This window comes from Strongyloides ratti, scaffold srae_chrx_scaffold0000002 (genome assembly GCF_001040885.1).
Source record: "Strongyloides ratti genome assembly S_ratti_ED321, scaffold srae_chrx_scaffold0000002".
NCBI classification, from domain to species: Eukaryota; Metazoa; Nematoda; class Chromadorea; order Rhabditida; family Strongyloididae; genus Strongyloides; species Strongyloides ratti.
In genome coordinates, this window is record NW_020171510.1 from 3,140,220 (window position 1) to 3,157,282 (window position 17,063).

General features: G+C 21.6%; 5 protein-coding genes across 5 annotated transcripts; 4 read left to right on the forward strand and 1 right to left on the reverse strand.

Moving 5' to 3' along the window:
• Nucleotides 1-22: 22 nt before the first annotated feature.
• Nucleotides 23-3,769, forward strand: SRAE_X000167000 (3-phosphoinositide-dependent protein kinase 1; the record flags this gene model as incomplete). Its single annotated transcript, XM_024651585.1, has 4 exons — nt 23-85; nt 151-360; nt 413-1,684; nt 3,677-3,769. The coding sequence occupies 4 exons, from the start codon at nt 23-25 to the stop codon at nt 3,767-3,769; spliced, it is 1,638 nt and encodes a 545-aa protein (XP_024499138.1).
• A 558-nt stretch (nt 3,770-4,327) lies between these two features.
• SRAE_X000167100 (Nonaspanin (TM9SF) family-containing protein) lies at nt 4,328-6,152 on the reverse strand (the record flags this gene model as incomplete). The annotated part of the gene is made up of 3 exons (XM_024651596.1): nt 4,328-4,453; nt 4,526-4,556; nt 4,615-6,152. The coding sequence occupies 3 exons, from the start codon at nt 6,150-6,152 to the stop codon at nt 4,328-4,330; spliced, it is 1,695 nt and encodes a 564-aa protein (XP_024499139.1).
• A 533-nt stretch (nt 6,153-6,685) lies between these two features.
• On the forward strand, nt 6,686-7,162 carry SRAE_X000167200 (Hypothetical protein; the record flags this gene model as incomplete). Its single annotated transcript, XM_024651607.1, has 1 exon — nt 6,686-7,162. One exon carries the CDS (start codon nt 6,686-6,688, stop codon nt 7,160-7,162), a length of 477 nt encoding a protein of 158 aa, XP_024499140.1.
• A 903-nt stretch (nt 7,163-8,065) lies between these two features.
• Nucleotides 8,066-9,490, forward strand: SRAE_X000167300 (Insulin receptor substrate-1, PTB domain and Pleckstrin homology-like domain-containing protein; the record flags this gene model as incomplete). Its single annotated transcript, XM_024651618.1, has 3 exons — nt 8,066-8,195; nt 8,245-9,094; nt 9,175-9,490. 3 exons carry the CDS (start codon nt 8,066-8,068, stop codon nt 9,488-9,490), a joined length of 1,296 nt encoding a protein of 431 aa, XP_024499141.1.
• A 2,732-nt stretch (nt 9,491-12,222) lies between these two features.
• On the forward strand, nt 12,223-15,986 carry SRAE_X000167400 (Potassium channel subfamily K member 18; the record flags this gene model as incomplete). Its single annotated transcript, XM_024651629.1, has 4 exons — nt 12,223-12,345; nt 13,768-13,787; nt 13,980-14,503; nt 14,590-15,986. The coding sequence occupies 4 exons, from the start codon at nt 12,223-12,225 to the stop codon at nt 15,984-15,986; spliced, it is 2,064 nt and encodes a 687-aa protein (XP_024499142.1).
• Nucleotides 15,987-17,063: the final 1,077 nt, after the last annotated feature.

A 17,063-nucleotide genomic window follows, 5' to 3' on the forward strand; every position in this document is an offset into this window, starting at 1 on the left:
TGTTAAGATCTTAACCATTGTAATGTATTATTTGTTATCACTAAATTTTAAAAAGTTGAATAAAAATTATCAATTTAATTTGAATGTCTGTACTTAAAATTTTTTTTTTATTTATCATTATTTATTTATATTCATATATTTATTTTACAGATGGAAGGCTTAACTACAAACATATCAGACAGCGGCAATTCAAAACGAAAAAAACATCCTATGACAGAAAGGAATCCAAATGACTTTTATTTTATCAAAATATTAGGCCAAGGATCATTTTCAACAGTTTATTTAGGAAAAGAAGTTGACACAGGAAATGAATATGCCATTAAAGTCGTAAAAAAAGAAACAATTATAAGGGAAAAAAAGGTATTAATATAATGAATATACATTTAAATGTTTTATTAATATTATTCTTTAGGCTAAAAATATTATGAGAGAAAAAGATATTATGATTATGTTGACATTTAAGGCTAATGATTACCCATTTATTACAACACTTTATAGTACATTTCAAGATAGTAAAAATGTATATTTTGCCATGGATTATGCCAAAAATGGTGAATTATTTAAATATTTACAAAAATTAGGATGTTTGGATCAAAAAACAACACAATTTTATTCTGCTGAAATTTTATTAGGATTAAAGTTTTTACATACAAATAATGTTATTCATAGAGATTTAAAACCTGAAAATATATTACTTTCAAATAATTGGCATGTATTATTAGCTGATTTTGGTTCCGCTAGAATGCTTGGTGATCAAGATATGATTAATGGAAATAACAATGTTAAATTAGAACCAGAACCAATAATAACAGATCGTTCATCTTTTGTTGGTACAGCACAATATATTAGTCCTGAAGTTATAAATGGAAGTTGTTTTGGACCAGAAACTGATTATTGGGCATTAGGTGCAATAATATATCAAATGGTTTCTGGTAATGCACCATTTAAAGCTGTTAACGAGTATAACACATTAAAATTAATTAAAACTCTTTCATATGATTTTCCTCAAGGTTTTCCTAGTACGTCACAAGATATTGTTAAAAAATTACTTGTTTTAAAACCATCAGAACGTTTAGGTTCTCAGGAAACAGGAGGAATAGAAGCCATACAAAACCATCCTTTTTTTGATGGTATTGATTGGGAAAATTTAACTAAATTAAGACCACCTGAATTAAAACCATACCTACCAGCAAGTGCTGGTGAACCTGCTTTTTATTCAGATGTTTATTGTAATAATACTGATATCTCTCCTGGATTAAATGACGCACAAATGGCAAGATTAATGGGTTTTAATGACTTTTTACAAGATTGGCAAAATGAAAAAAATGATGCAACCTTACAATGTACTGAGAAATATGATTATATTGTTGAAGATGTCGTTGATAAATTAAAAATTAGCAAAAAAACATTATTTGCTAGATGTGAAGAGGAATATAACATGATGATGAAAAAACAACGTTTAGAACATAAATATCATCGATTTGTTGAAGATAATCTTATTTTAAAATCAGGAATAATTGATAAAAAAAAAGGTTTATTTGTAAGAAGACGTATGTTTTTGTTAACTGAAGGACCACATCTATATTATGTTGATCCACAAACAATGGAATTTAAAGGAGAAATTCCCTGGTCAAAAGATATTCAAACAGAGGCAAAGAATTTTAAAACATTTTTTGTTCATACAGTAAGTTATTAAAATATCATATTAGGTTTTTCCCTATGAAAATGCAGTTTTATAAATAGCGATTCATTTATCTAGTTTTATTTAATAATTATTTATATTTTAAATAAGTTAAGAATTTAGATAGATTATTAAAATATCATTTACATAATGACATATATTAGAGTCATTATAAAATTTTTGGTCTATGGTATTTTTGATAATAAAAGATAACTGCAAAATATCCTTTTTTAAAGCGCAAATTTTTTACTACAGAAAAAAACAATTTCAAACTGATGCGTTACTTCTTTTATCAGTTATTGATAAAAAAAATCAATTTAAATTTTTCTTTACCAGTGGCAAACTTAAACAAATTGCAAAAATAAATTCTTTGTAGAAAAAAGTTTTAACAGTTAAGGATACTTTTGACAATATAAAAAATTAATCAGAAGTTGTTCTTTTTTTTGCCACTACAAATAAATAATTGAATTCAAATATAGTCAAAAAAAGCATAAAAAAATTGATCCACTAATTAATCGTTTTAAAAATAAATATATTTAGGATTATTGAAAAAAATTCTATGATTTTGTACCAGGTAATAGCAGATTAGTAGTTTAAAAAATAGTTGAGAAGATTTTAAAAATAAATGTATAAAAAAAATACTAAAATTAGAATAAGGCATAAAAAAGCCAATTAAAATGTGGCTGTCACATTTACTGATTTTTATCAAAAATGCCATTAGCATGTTTTACTTTAATAGCAAAAATTTTGCACTTAAAAAACAAATTATTGCTTCATTCGTTAGATTTAGCTTCTTTAGAATATTTTCTATTTTTTATGTTAAAAGCAATTATCCATGGTAAAGCGATTTTTGTCAAACAAATAATTTCAAAAGACAGTAACCGAGTTTTTTGAAAGCTTTGAAAAAGATCGTTTTTAAGACTGCATTGAGGCATTAGAATCTTATTGAAAAAAGGTTTAATTGTAAAAGCTAATATATTAAAAAAAATGATAGTACAAGGTCGAAATATTTAGTTTATTTAAGTGAGGCCGAGAACTTTTCTAAATGACTTTAGTAAAACTTAAAAAAATGTATTTATTTTAATTTTTTGTAATGCTCTTCTAAAAGTGATTTCCCAACATTTTTTATCAAAAAAAATCAGCAAAAAAAGCAAACATTTTTAATAATAGTTTAGGATGAATTTTGACAGTGCTTTTACTGTAAAAAAATAATTAAAAAGATTTTGGGTGAGACATGAAAGTTTTAGAAATGCGCAAAGTAGAAGAGAATTTTAGTTCTTAGTAGCGACTTCTTAAAATACGATTTTGAAGCCAGTCTTTGAAAAATAATTAGAAAGATTTTTAAGATTAATAAGTTTAAAATTTAGTGTTTCTAATTATTTGGAACAAAATAGGAAGACAATAAATTTAGATAAGTAATTAGCACAAAAATTAAATGAAAACAAAACATTTATCATTTTGAAGTCTGTTTCTCCCAACTTTTGAAGTTAAAAAATTATTCATTTTTTAAAATAAGTATAAACTTTAATAAAAATTGGATTCTATGCAACAATAGAATACATTTTTAACAATATTTTTACTAAAAAAATATAGTATCATAACTAATTTAAAAACAAGTTATAGAAACCTTTTGATAGTTTTTAAAAAAATTGTGCTCAAATAATCAATAAACCTGATAAAACTACTAATAATGTATGATATTACACACAATTTTTAAAAATCATGTTTTTTACAACAATTTTTCCTACATATTTTAGAAATCACGTTTAAGAAAATGATCATGAGTTAAATATAAAACTCTTTTTTTTAATATTATTCTATAGACTTTTTTTTAACAAATCCCTTTTTTAATAAAATTTGGATTATTTTATAAAAACAAATATTAATTTTTTATTAAGTAATACTCTATTAAAAAAATTTAATTATAAAACTGCATTTTATATGTAACAATCTGTTTTTACATTTGATATATATATATATATATTTATTTTTTAGCCTAATAGAACATATTATTTATTTGACCCTGAGAAAAAAGCTGAAGAATGGTGTCAGGCAATTGAAGCCGTCAAAGCAAAATATTATGGATAAATTATATGTTGATTTTTAAATTTTATCAAAATTATTTCTATTAATTTTGTTTTAAGAAAAATTGTTATGTTTACAAATATTACATCTTATGAATATTCCTTAATCATATCTACATGTTTTATCAAATAATTTTTTTTCAACAAATTTTATTTGTGATAATTATTTTATTTATCACCCAGAAATAATACTTTTTTTTTATAAATTATATTTGGCAAATTTAATTTAATACTAGTTATGTAAAAGTAATTGTTTTTTTTTTTCTTGGAAATAAAATAATCTTTGAAATAAAATTTTTTTAGTTAAATAAAATATATATAATTAACAAATAATGAGAGCACTTTAAGGAAAAGAAAATATTTCTTTTTGTATATTTATTTATAGATTTATTAACTAATAATTGCAAATTTTTCTTTTAATTTTTTTTCTGTATACTTTTGTTATTAGAAAATGTAAATATATCGAAACAGTTTTTTTTATGTATGTATTGTTAATGTTGTTGATATTTTCCCGTTGAAATAACAATATTTTTAATTATAAAATATTTGTCATTATTTTAGCTTAATCTAATTTAATTGCGGAATAAATTTTATGAATAAATTTAGATGCTCCAATATATCCAATTGTACCACACATTAAACCTATTGCTAATGAAAATAATCCCATGTATCCAAAATAAAATGTTGTCTGGAAAAAGCCATACATTTTTGTTTTTTCAAAGAAATAGTATACTGCGTAAAGATAAACATATCCACTTACAGATGCACCGGCAAAAAAACTTGTCCAAGTCCTATATTTTATAGAAAAAAAAAAATAAGTTATGTAAATATATATAATATGAAACCTACCATCTATAATCTTCGGCATTAAGAAGGCAGTAAATACTTACAATTGTCGAACACGTTGTGACAATTGCAAGAATAATTATTACCAAAAGCATAAAACCGTATACATAGTAGATTTTATATGCCCAAAATGATGTAAATATAAAGTACATTTCAATAAAGATTGAACCAAATGGTAATACACCACTTGCAATAATTAAACTCAACGGTTCAAAATACCATTTTTTATCAGGTATAGGTCTTGGAACAACATTAATTCTACATGGATATGATACATCTTTGTTAAAATGTCTTCCAATACAAGCACCAATAAAACTAAGAGGTAAAATGACAAATAAACATATTACAATAACTGTTAACATAGATGTAAATGGAATTGCTCTAGATGCATGATAATAAATTGCGACAAAATTAATGGATAATGATACAAATGAAACTGATACAGGAAATAAACCTGTCCCAATAATTATTTGTCTTATCCATTTTTTTCCACCAAATTTATGATAATAACTTGCGCCAACATATCCATTGATTGGGGATAAAATTGTATAATAGAATATTATTGCACTCATAAATGATCCACGTTCTGTGTACATTTCTTCATAAAGAGAATGACATACAATAATAAAAGAAACTGCTGCAATATGACAACCACTACCTAATAATGATGAAAATAATGTTGGCATTGATGGACTTCTAAAAACATCACCACGAACTTGTTTCCATCCATAATCATCACCAAAATCTTTATCATCACTAAATTCATCAACATTATGATATCTTGTATAATCTTTTCTTAATGTTCTCATAAGAATCATTCCAACAAGTCCAACTAAAAATATTACCATCATAAAACTATTAAATACTGAAAACCAATGAATTCTATGTTGGAAGAAACCAGGATCTAAATATTTTTCAAAACGTTTATCAAATGTTATATCACTATTTAACCAATAGACTTCATAAGAAAATTGTATATTCATATGTGGTTTTAATAAAACTTTACCACTTTGTGTTACATTAACATCAACTATTCTATTACCATTAAAACCAATTTCAAATTTTTTATGTGTATAAAGATAATGATCTTTTGATCCAATAGAATCAATTACTAATTCACCAACAGGATTCCACATAGGTAAATCATCTAAATACATTTGATACCAATAATTATGTTCTACAGCATATAAAAATGTTAGAAAATCATTTTCTGATAATTTTTTTTCACAAAATATTGTTTTTGGTAAATTTCTTCGAAATTTCATATCTAAACCAGAAAATTCAAGTTCAACACCTAATAATGCTTCACTTAATGATTCATGATAATGTTCAATATTTTTTTTATCACCTTTACAAAATGGCAATGAGAAATATGTATATGTTTCTTGATGATTATTGTATGGACCAACATTATTCATCCACAATACAATTTCTTCATCACTGTAATAGGTATTAGAATGCTCATCTCCTATAACTCCATTTAAATTTATAAGAATTGCAATTGTAAAAATAAATACTTGTATAATTTTTAATTGAAGCATATCTAAAATATTGCAATAAAGATAATCTTTTTAAAATTACAATATTTTGACATATAAAAAAAAAATAGATAAATATAATTGCTTTATGAGATGACAAATATGTTTATAATGCTTGCCACGAACACAATGTGTTGGCAGGATTGTATATACACCTCCAAATGTTTATAGTACCAAAGTCGTTATGAGAATTTTAAAGTAAATTATATTTAATATTGATGATTGATATATTAAATCATTTTTAATACATTAATATTTAATGTTAAAAAAATAAAAAAATATTTTATCTTATAAAATTTGCCATTAAATAATCATATTTTTTTAATTTTTGATAAATGTAAACATTATTTAATCTTTACAATAAAAATATTTTTCAAAGCCATAATAAAAAAATAAATAGAAATATTTTATTTTAATTTTAAACCATACATTTAAGATGTAAAGTTTAAAAATAAATAAAATGGATTCAAAATATTACACAGTTGGAATGACTTAAAATATCGAAAATTTTGTTGAAAATGACATTATTTTAAAGAATGCTTTTCTCATTACTCTCTGTGGCAACTTTAGCTATTTCATCTAGCTATGGATATATGAATGATGGAACACAACAAAATGTTGGTGAATATGTCTCACCATATGATAATGATCCAACAATACAATCACATAATTTGAATTTTTACAATTCTTATGTTCAAACTCATCCATATCAACCAAATTTTCATCATGATCATATTGAAGAACCACTTCATGATGATCTTTATGATCACATTGATTTTCATCATTTTCCAGGAAACTTTAATTTTGGACATTTTGGAATTCATGCACCACCACCAAAATCTCCATATGAATTTTGTTTTAGACCAATTTATTTGCCTATTGTTAGATCAAATCATCATTTTGTTAACTTCTGTGCAAAATATGCAAGACATATTAATCGTGCTCCACAACACCCAAAAACTCCAATAGACATGGATGTAGTAGAAGGTTCAGGAATGGATGGAATTTTATAACAAAAAAAAAATTTTATCTAAGTGATTGATAAAATACTTTTAAAATTAACAAACAAATTTTCTTTTTTTTTAGTTAATACATTGATAATGTTATAAAAATAAATTTAAAAAAAAAAATTGTTTTTCAAATGCTTTTCTTAGAAATTTTTTTTTCTATTATTAAAGAATTACTTAAAATATATTACTTTAAATTATTTTAATTTAAAAATATTGATGATATAAAATTATTATTTATACTTAAAAGTTATAACTTTATAATAGTAATAAAATATCATATTATCGAATAATAGTGTATTATAAATTATAAATCCCCATTGAGTTTTATAAAAATAATTACTACTGCTGAGGGCATTTTTATATCTATAATTTGATAATTTTTTTAATTAAAAGATTTTGGCTTTTACATATAATGTTTGGTACTTTGATAAGACATTGTAATGACAATTTACTGATTAATGATATATAATAAATTAAAGCTTTGGCTATGTATCTGTTTTTAACAAAACACAATTAGATCTTTATGTATTAACATATTTATCTTCTCCATCAACACTTATAATCTTTCTTCAATCAGATATATTTTTATTATTATCAATATTTTAACAAAATTTTAAGAAAAAATATTTTAAAATGATAAAATTTATATATATATATATATATATGAATATATATATTTAGCATGTCAATAGTTTTTTTTTCAAAATTTTTCTTAATATAATTAATATTCAAATGTCTTTTTTTTTTTTGTTATTTATAAAAAAGATTTAAGGTAAAAATAAAATTTATTGATATCTTATGATATTTTAATATCACGTTAAATAATATATTTTGAGAATAAATGTTAAAGTAATCAAATATTTCTAATTTTTTAAACGAATTTTTTACATTTATCTATTCAAAGTCATGGGAAATTGTGTAAGTGCTGATAATCGCAAATTTTTAGAACAAATAAGTAAGAACGAAAATAGTTCTTTAAATGGAAGATATAGTGAATTTAAAGTTTTTGTTAAACAAAATAAAAAATTTATTCCTGGTTAGTTTATTTTTTATTTTATAATATAATTTTATTTTTTTAATTATAGGAACATTAAGAATAGGTCCTAATGAAATATTATTTATTCGTAATAAAGATAATATTCAAGTATGGCCTTTAAATTATTTAAGAAGATATGGTTATACATGTGCTAATATATTTTTTTTTGAATGTGGTAGAAGATGTTCAAGTGGTGAAGGATTATTTACATTTCAATCATCACAATCAGAAATAATTTTTCAATTAACTCAACAAAAAATACAACAAAATTATGAATCACAAAGGAATTCTCGTGCCTCATCTATTGTGGGAAATTTACAAAAATCATCAACATACTCAATGTCAAATACACAATCATTACGTGGAATACAACCTGTTCAAAGATTTTGTAGTGAGGGAACAGCAAAAAATGATTATCTTTATCCTCATCCTAATTATGGAGAAAATTTTTGTTATGATTCGTGTAAAAATGAATATTTATTTAATAGATTACCATATACAAATTATTGTAAAGATCGCCCAAGAAGTATAGCTACAAGTGCATCACATAACTTAAGATCATCACTATTCCATCCAAAAGGATCATTTTTTATACCACCAAAGAATAAAATGTCATTATCAATGAAAAATTTTAATTCAATCTCTTTACTTGAAAATCAAATTTTACAAGATGACATTGTTAATGAGCATATTATATCCCCCCCAAATCAATTGTCAAATGCAACATATGAAAGAAAAAATTTTTATGAGGGCAATTTTTTACCAGACAACAAAAAGAAATATCATTCTTATGTTAATGTCAGTATGTTAGAAAATAATGACTATCTTTTTTCAAATATTGACAATGTTTGTAATGGCAATTCATTGTACTGTGAGAAAATAGACAATAGTACATTTCGGTAAGTATTTAAACAATGAATATAATTTAAAATTTTCCCTCTAAATATATTTTTTTTTATTTATTTATTCATTTTTATAGTTATAATACTCCTACTGAACATAGTCATTTACCCATTATATTACCATATATGTATCAATCGTCTATTAGTAATTCTTCAAATAATACAACTAGACATGACTTAGATAAAATAAAAGAAGTCGTAATGCCTTTACCAAATAATAAAAGACATTACAATACATCTAATAATGATACAGTAATGAAACATGATAATTTTTCGCAAAAAAAAACTTCAACATTTGGAAATATTCGTTTAAATTATGCATTAATTGATATTGATACATCAAAAAATGAAGATAAAAGAAAATCAAATAGTCAGATTAATTCAATAATATAAAAAATAAATTATTGAAAATAATTTTTCTTTTTTGAAAACATATCATTTTAATTTACAATAATAATTGAAATCAAAAATAATATATATATATATACAATAATAATTCCTGTTTTCCTATAATGATGTATGAATACAATAAATATTGTTATAATTTAATTCCCCCAAATTTATTCATATTGTTTTTAATATATAAATTTTAATTGTACAGTTATTTTATGATTTTATTATTAATTTTTTTTTCTATTTAAATAAAATAATTACATATTATGTCTATTAAATCTTATCATAATATTTTTTCTTTCTATAGTTTTATAAAAATCATGTTATTCATAAATTTCCTTGTTTACAAAAGAATAAAATAAAATATTTCTTTTTTTTTATTTAATTTTATTTATAACATCAAATGCCCTATCAATTGAATAATTATAATTGTATATGATGTATTGAAGATAGAAGTAAAATTTTGTTTTCAATAAATAATTAGACAAATTAACAGATGGAAAAAAACTGGTTTTATCATATAAAATAAGAAAATCTTTTCTTAAATTATAATAAATATTATATTTATAAAAGAATTATTTTAATGTTTATCGTACTTGATGATGATCAGTATCCTTTATTTTAAAATCACAAATTACTATTTATTTGACAATATTTCTTACTTTTTATTAAATGTTTAAATATTTCTTTGTATTATATTCATTTATAAATTTTCAATGAATTAACATAAATTTAATAAAAATTTTGTTCTTTATCTTAATATATATAATAGTTAATTTATATATATATGATACTCATCATTTTCAAAAAAAGACAATTGAGTTGTACTTTACATTTTTACGCTAAAGTCAACTTAATTTAAATATGTTTATTCATTAGTAATACTTTATAATATAATAATCATTACTACGATAAGATGTATTATAAATTCTTTAACTGTATATATATATATATATATATATATATAATTATTAAATGAAAAACCAGACAATTTTATTTAATAAATGATAATATAATTCTAACAATTTATATCTATTTAACTTTTTATATTAAAAGTAAATAGTATAAAGAATATTCTTTATATTAAGTTGACCACTACCAATACTACTTAACTTTTATATTCATTAAATTCTTCAACTATTATTATTATTACTACTACTATTACTACTACTACTAGTACTACTAATACACATTAAAGGTCGGACATTTTGTATAAAGTAGTGGTAATAATGAGTAAAGAATTATAAAAGTAACTTATCTTTATTTTTCTTATTAATAAAGCATCTTTTACATTTAATAATAGGTTGACCAAATTATAATAAATAATAAGACTAACTTATATTCTTTATACGAATAAAATAGAATCATCTTATCACTACTTTTTGTTTTTACTTACTAAAATGTTTATATATTTATCATTTATAAAACATTTTAAATATGCATAAATTTATAATATACATTAATGATAAGTATATATATATATATATATACCATTTAAGATCATTTATCTTATAACTATTTAAAGGTTTTAATAATAAAATGACAATTTTAAACATTTATTTATATATAGATATATATATTTATATATATATATATCAAAATATAAAATGTCTTTTGTAAACGTGTACCTTTATATATTTATAAAGCTTAACCGAACAAATAATACTTATATTACATTGTACATGCTAATGAGAGGTAAGTTTATTTCTAAAGTGAAGATTAATGTGATCTCCTCCCAATTTACAAAATCTTCTTACCATTCTTATAAACCTATATAAACTAAAATTTTTTGTACAAGATTCATTTTATAAAATTTAATTTATAATATTAATACCATAAGTCATTTCTTCTTTTTACATTATTTCTATATACTTTAATTTATACTATTTAACTCTTTTTCTATCATTATATATATATATATTAAAAAATTTTTATAAAATCATTCATTCGATAATACTTCTTTCTTTTATTACGCGCAAATTTTTATTAATAAATATTTAAAAATATTATATCAAAAATTTAAACATTTTGTTTTATCTTTAAATTTTTCTTATATATATATGTATATATTTAAATATAAAATGACTATTTAATAAAAATGTTGTCATTATATTTAATTTATATTTTAAAAATTATCTTCAAGGTCGGTAAATACTTTATATTAATTTTAAGATTATTCTTTTCTCTTTATTAATATAAATTTATATATCAGCTTATCAAGATGTATACATTTCATTAAAATTAATGTTTATAAAATGTTGATTAATAGTATATAGGTAGTTATTTAAATGTAATCACATCTATTTTACCAACTTTTACTATCACGTCTCGCATTTTGTTAATATATTATATTTTCATTCATTCATATATATATATATATATATTGATCCTGATAAAAATATAGATACGCCTACTCTTTCATTTTTATTGCGATCACCAATTGACATAGACACACTTGTAAAGCAATCGTTAAGAAAAGTACAAATTTCTTCTCTCTCTCTATCATTTACGTTTATATTATTTTTCATCTTATATATATAAATATAAATATATATATATATATATATAGATGAGGTCAGGAAAGATAGATAGATAGATGCATCAATAACATATTATCAATCTCTAGCTTGATAAATATCAAATATTTCATTTGTCTATGTATCTCATCACTAAAAGTAATTCCTCCTCAGTCATTTTATTTAAATAATGGTATACATTAACACTTTTAGACAATGATTTTAGAAATGTCGCTTCATATCTTACATTCCTTCCCTCAACAACTGTTATATATTACTGGTAAGTTTGTTCTTTATCATATTAATACTTTTATTTCTTTAATTTTCAAATATATAAATGTATAAAAGTTAGCTGATTGATATCATTAATGATAGAAATATTATTCAAGTATAACAACTATCAAACATTTATATAATATTCTTATTAGTCACCGTCATTATCGCAGCTATTAGAGACATTTTGATTGCTTTAATACTGTCAGGTAATGACGCTGATTTTTAAGATATTAAAATGTTATAGAATATTTTATTAAATAAATTTTTTTTTTTTTTTTACTTTTTTTTTTTTTTTTTTTAAATATATTTTTAATATGAAAGATAAGTATTTATAAAGACAAATGTTTATATAATATTTATTTTAAAAAATTTTTGATACACATAAATAAATTATATAAAACATTTTCAACATTTAAAAATCATTAATATTTATAAGAAATAAATGAATAAATTTTTTTTGTATTATATATAAAATAAAATATAATAATTATTTGTCAAATTTTCATGTTTATTCATATATATATATTTTGTAGTTAAATAATTACATTAATCTTCATTATAATTTTAAATGCATAAATATTTATCATCATATTTAAAAGTATATGTACATTTATTGTGGTATAAGATTAAATTATTATCTTTTGTCAGATCATCTATATGAATGTGTCAATATAGAAATACAAAAATTAAGCAAATATATTTTTTAAAAAAAGAAAAAAAAAATTTTTTTTTTTTAATATAATAAAATTGTACATAAATAAATTTTAAATTATTTTATTTGATATTATTTGTAGGTAAATATGCTCAAATTTCACATAAAAATTGAAAAGAATTTTATTTATTAAATTTTTTTTTTTCCTTTTGAAAATGATAAACAATGTTTGAATAAAAAAAATTAATAAGACTGTCATATAATGGATTGAGTAAATGATTGAATCGGATATAATCTTCTATGAAAAATATTAAAATAGTCTAACTATTAAAAATGGAAAAGAAAAAAAAAGTACATAAAATAAATAAACTTTTTATCTAAAAATATATAATATCTATTCTTCCTCATAAAATTTTAAGTTATTATCATATATAATTCCCAAAACCACATTTCTTTAATAAATCTTCACTTTTGATACAATTGAATTCCTCTCTTGAGAACAAATCTTACAATTTTCTCTGCCATTGTAAAAATAAAGAAAATTTTTATATAAAATAAAGTTAATACCACAAATTTGAAAACCATCAAGTTATTTTTGGTTCTTTAAATATTTTTAAAAATTTTATCTTCTTCCTTAGAAAAAAGACTATTTTATTTTAATAAAAATATCATATATGCATAAAATTTTTAAATTAAAATTGTACATTTTTGTTGGAAGATACAGTTGTTATATGATAGGAGCATCTCTTAATCCTGATGTCTATTAACAGTTTTGGTGCCAAATTACATTTTGTTTGTTTTTGGAGAAGAAATTCTTATCAAATAAGTGTTAGGAAAAACTTTTTAATTTAAAGTAAGTTTACATTTATATGATATTTTATAAAAAATATTTTTCCTTCTACTATTTCTTCTTTTTTTTCTATAATTTTTCTATAAATATTATATTAATAATTAAAAAATAACTATAAATTATTATTATCAAAATGGGGTTGTTAAACTTTTTTTTTAATATAAAATATTCTTATATATTTATAAATTTTTTTAGATATCGTGGATGGAAACAATTTTTCAGAATTATGGTTTTAAAACGATTTTTATCACCTCATTTAGTTTTAATACTAGCGTGTGCCTTATATATGATTTTTGGAGCATTTATATTTCAATTTTGTGAAGGACCTCATTTTGATAGTCAAAAAGAGAATAATTTAGCATTAATAGGAAAATTAGAAGATGATTATATAAATAAATTATCAGAAAATATCGATGATCATATCAATGCTACAAAATACTTTCAAAAAAAATTTATTTTATTAGAAGAATCAAATATAATTAATAAAATTGTTGTTGATAATATTGTAAAAAATAATAAATATCAATTTGATCAACTTGTTGATGCGATTTTTTCAGCTTATCGTACATCAAGACATGGTTTTGATGAAGATTCTCCAACATGGGATTTTAAAAATTCATTATTTTTTACAGCAACAATGTTAACATCTATTGGATATGGATTTGTAGCACCAAGTACATTTATGGGAAGATTATTTGTAGTTATTTATTGTTTAATTGGTAAGCTATGGGAATAATACTTATGTTATCTTCTATCTTTTAAATGTAATAAGTATGAAATAGATTAACATAATTTTTATTTTTAGGTATTCCCTTAACACTAGTTACAGTAGCAAATGTTGCTAAATTTATATCAGAAACAATATTTGTATGTCATTATGAATTATGGAAAATGTGGATGAGATTCAAAAATAGAAATAAAGAAAGAGGTGGTGAAGATGAGATAAAAGAATTATTTGGTGAATCAGAAGATGAACAAGAAATATTAGATCGAGTTAGATTAATACGTTTTCCACCAATTGTTGTTTTTATGTTTGTCTTTATATATGGTTTATTTGGCGCATATATTGTAAAAATTAATGAAGCATCATGGACATATTCAGAATCATTATATTTTACTTTTATTAGTATAATGACAGTTGGTTTTGGTGATTATCGTCCAAAACGTGAGAATTTATACATTGTATTAATTATAGTTATGGGTGGTATTATGTTAACAACAATGTGTATGGATGTTGTTGGAAGAATGTATCTTAAAGAAATTCATTACATAGGAAGGAAACTTCAAACAAATAATCCATTTTATTTGATACGTGAAGCAAAAGCTAGACGAAGGAGAGCCGCAATGGCAAGTTTATTAGCTCAATTAGCACGTGGTATGATATTTGCACATAGAGATTATTCTGAATTATCAAGAAAAAAATCTAAAAAAAAGGTACAAAAGAAACGTCCTTCACATGTATTACCAGATGGTAAATTTATGTTTGCAAGACAACCACCAGATTCACCAAGAGAATGTCAAGTTATAAGTACATCAGCATACAGTGTGCGATTAGCGTGGGCACCAGCTTTTTCGGCAGATGAAAAGGTACATTATAATGTTAGATACAGATTAAAATATTCCCGACAAAAAGAAGAATCAAAAGTAAGAGAATTAAAAGGAATTGAAGGTAATAGCGCTGAAATAATGAGTATAGAATCCTGTTCTTTGTATGAATTTAGAATAACTGCTGTTTCAAGATATGGGGAAAGTAAACCAGTTTATTTGGTACAATATACAGAACCACAACTATCACCACAACATATATTAGCAACAAAAATTGCACCAAATTCTGTTGAATTAACATGGGAACCACCATATAAAAAATCAAATAATGTTAAACATTATATGGTATATTGGACAGATAATCCATCAGCAAGACTTTCTGATTGGCAAAAAGTTGAAGTACATGGTAGAAAAGTTGTTTTTCCTGAATTAAAATATGATTGGTTTTATATGTTTTGTGCTAATGCTTGTTTTAAAGATGGTCAACGTTCTCCACTTTCAAGATCATTATTTATAAAAACAGATAAACTTGAATTTCATAATTATTGTGTTGGTCATTCGCAAACTATTGATATTATGGAAGCATTATCAAAAATTGAAGACGTCAATGAAAATACGCCTTTATTAAAACGTGATTATGCATCTTTTGTAGTGTAATAGTTAATATCTAATAAAAATGATTGTTTTTTTTTTATTATGTAATAAAAAAATTTTCTTATTTCTTTTTTAAAGAATCTTCCCTTCAAAAAACACTTTGTTTTATAATTATATTTAAGGATATAAACATAATTCCAATTTAAAAAAGTCAAGATATTTTTTTATATTACTTTTTTTTTCTATGATTTTCCATAATATGATTTATCAAATTTTTTTATTATTATTATTTTTTCTATCACTGATTTTTGTTTATTTTTCTGTTAATATTCGTTAGATTAGATAGTAAGTTAGATTTAAGAGAAAAACATTATTTGTTTATTTAAAAAAATGTAGGTCTTCTTATAGTATAGTATGTATAGTTATATATAGGTAATAGTTTTTGTCTTTATATATATTCATGTTGTAAATGTATTAAGCAAATTTTTAACCAGACATTATCAGTAATTTTTTGAAGAATATTTTCTATTATTCTAGTAATTTTATAATATTATATATTTTTTTTTATATGTTTTTTTAATAATTCAAAATTTTTATTATTAATGTAATCATTTAGTTTTAGCATTGTCATAATACATTTTTACTATTATTCATAGTAGGTAATTATTAATTTGTTAGATAAAATGTTATTAATATACGATTTATTTTATTCATCATCCCCTTTTCACACAGATGGTTAAAAATATATATTTTTAAAAGAGATCTTTTAACAATTTTTATCATTTAATGAATCATAATATGTAGAAGTGTTTATTTAAGCCGTAAATATCATTCTTTTTATATATTATGTAATTTCTTTTATTTGCAATTTTATATAAGCAATTATTGATGTTTAAAAGTTTTGATAGGTTTTTTTTTTTCTGATATAGACTGTTAAAGTGATTATATAAATTAAAGACTTATAATTTTTGTTGATTTTTTTAGTATAATGTATTTTATAAGAAATTTTAATGTTCTACTAGTAATTTGTTTTGAAAAGAATATTTTTTAAAATATATCTTGTGGTTTAAATAAATTGTTTGGTTGTTTGTAATTATAACGACGAAATATGATTATTCATCATTATGATTAAAAATATGG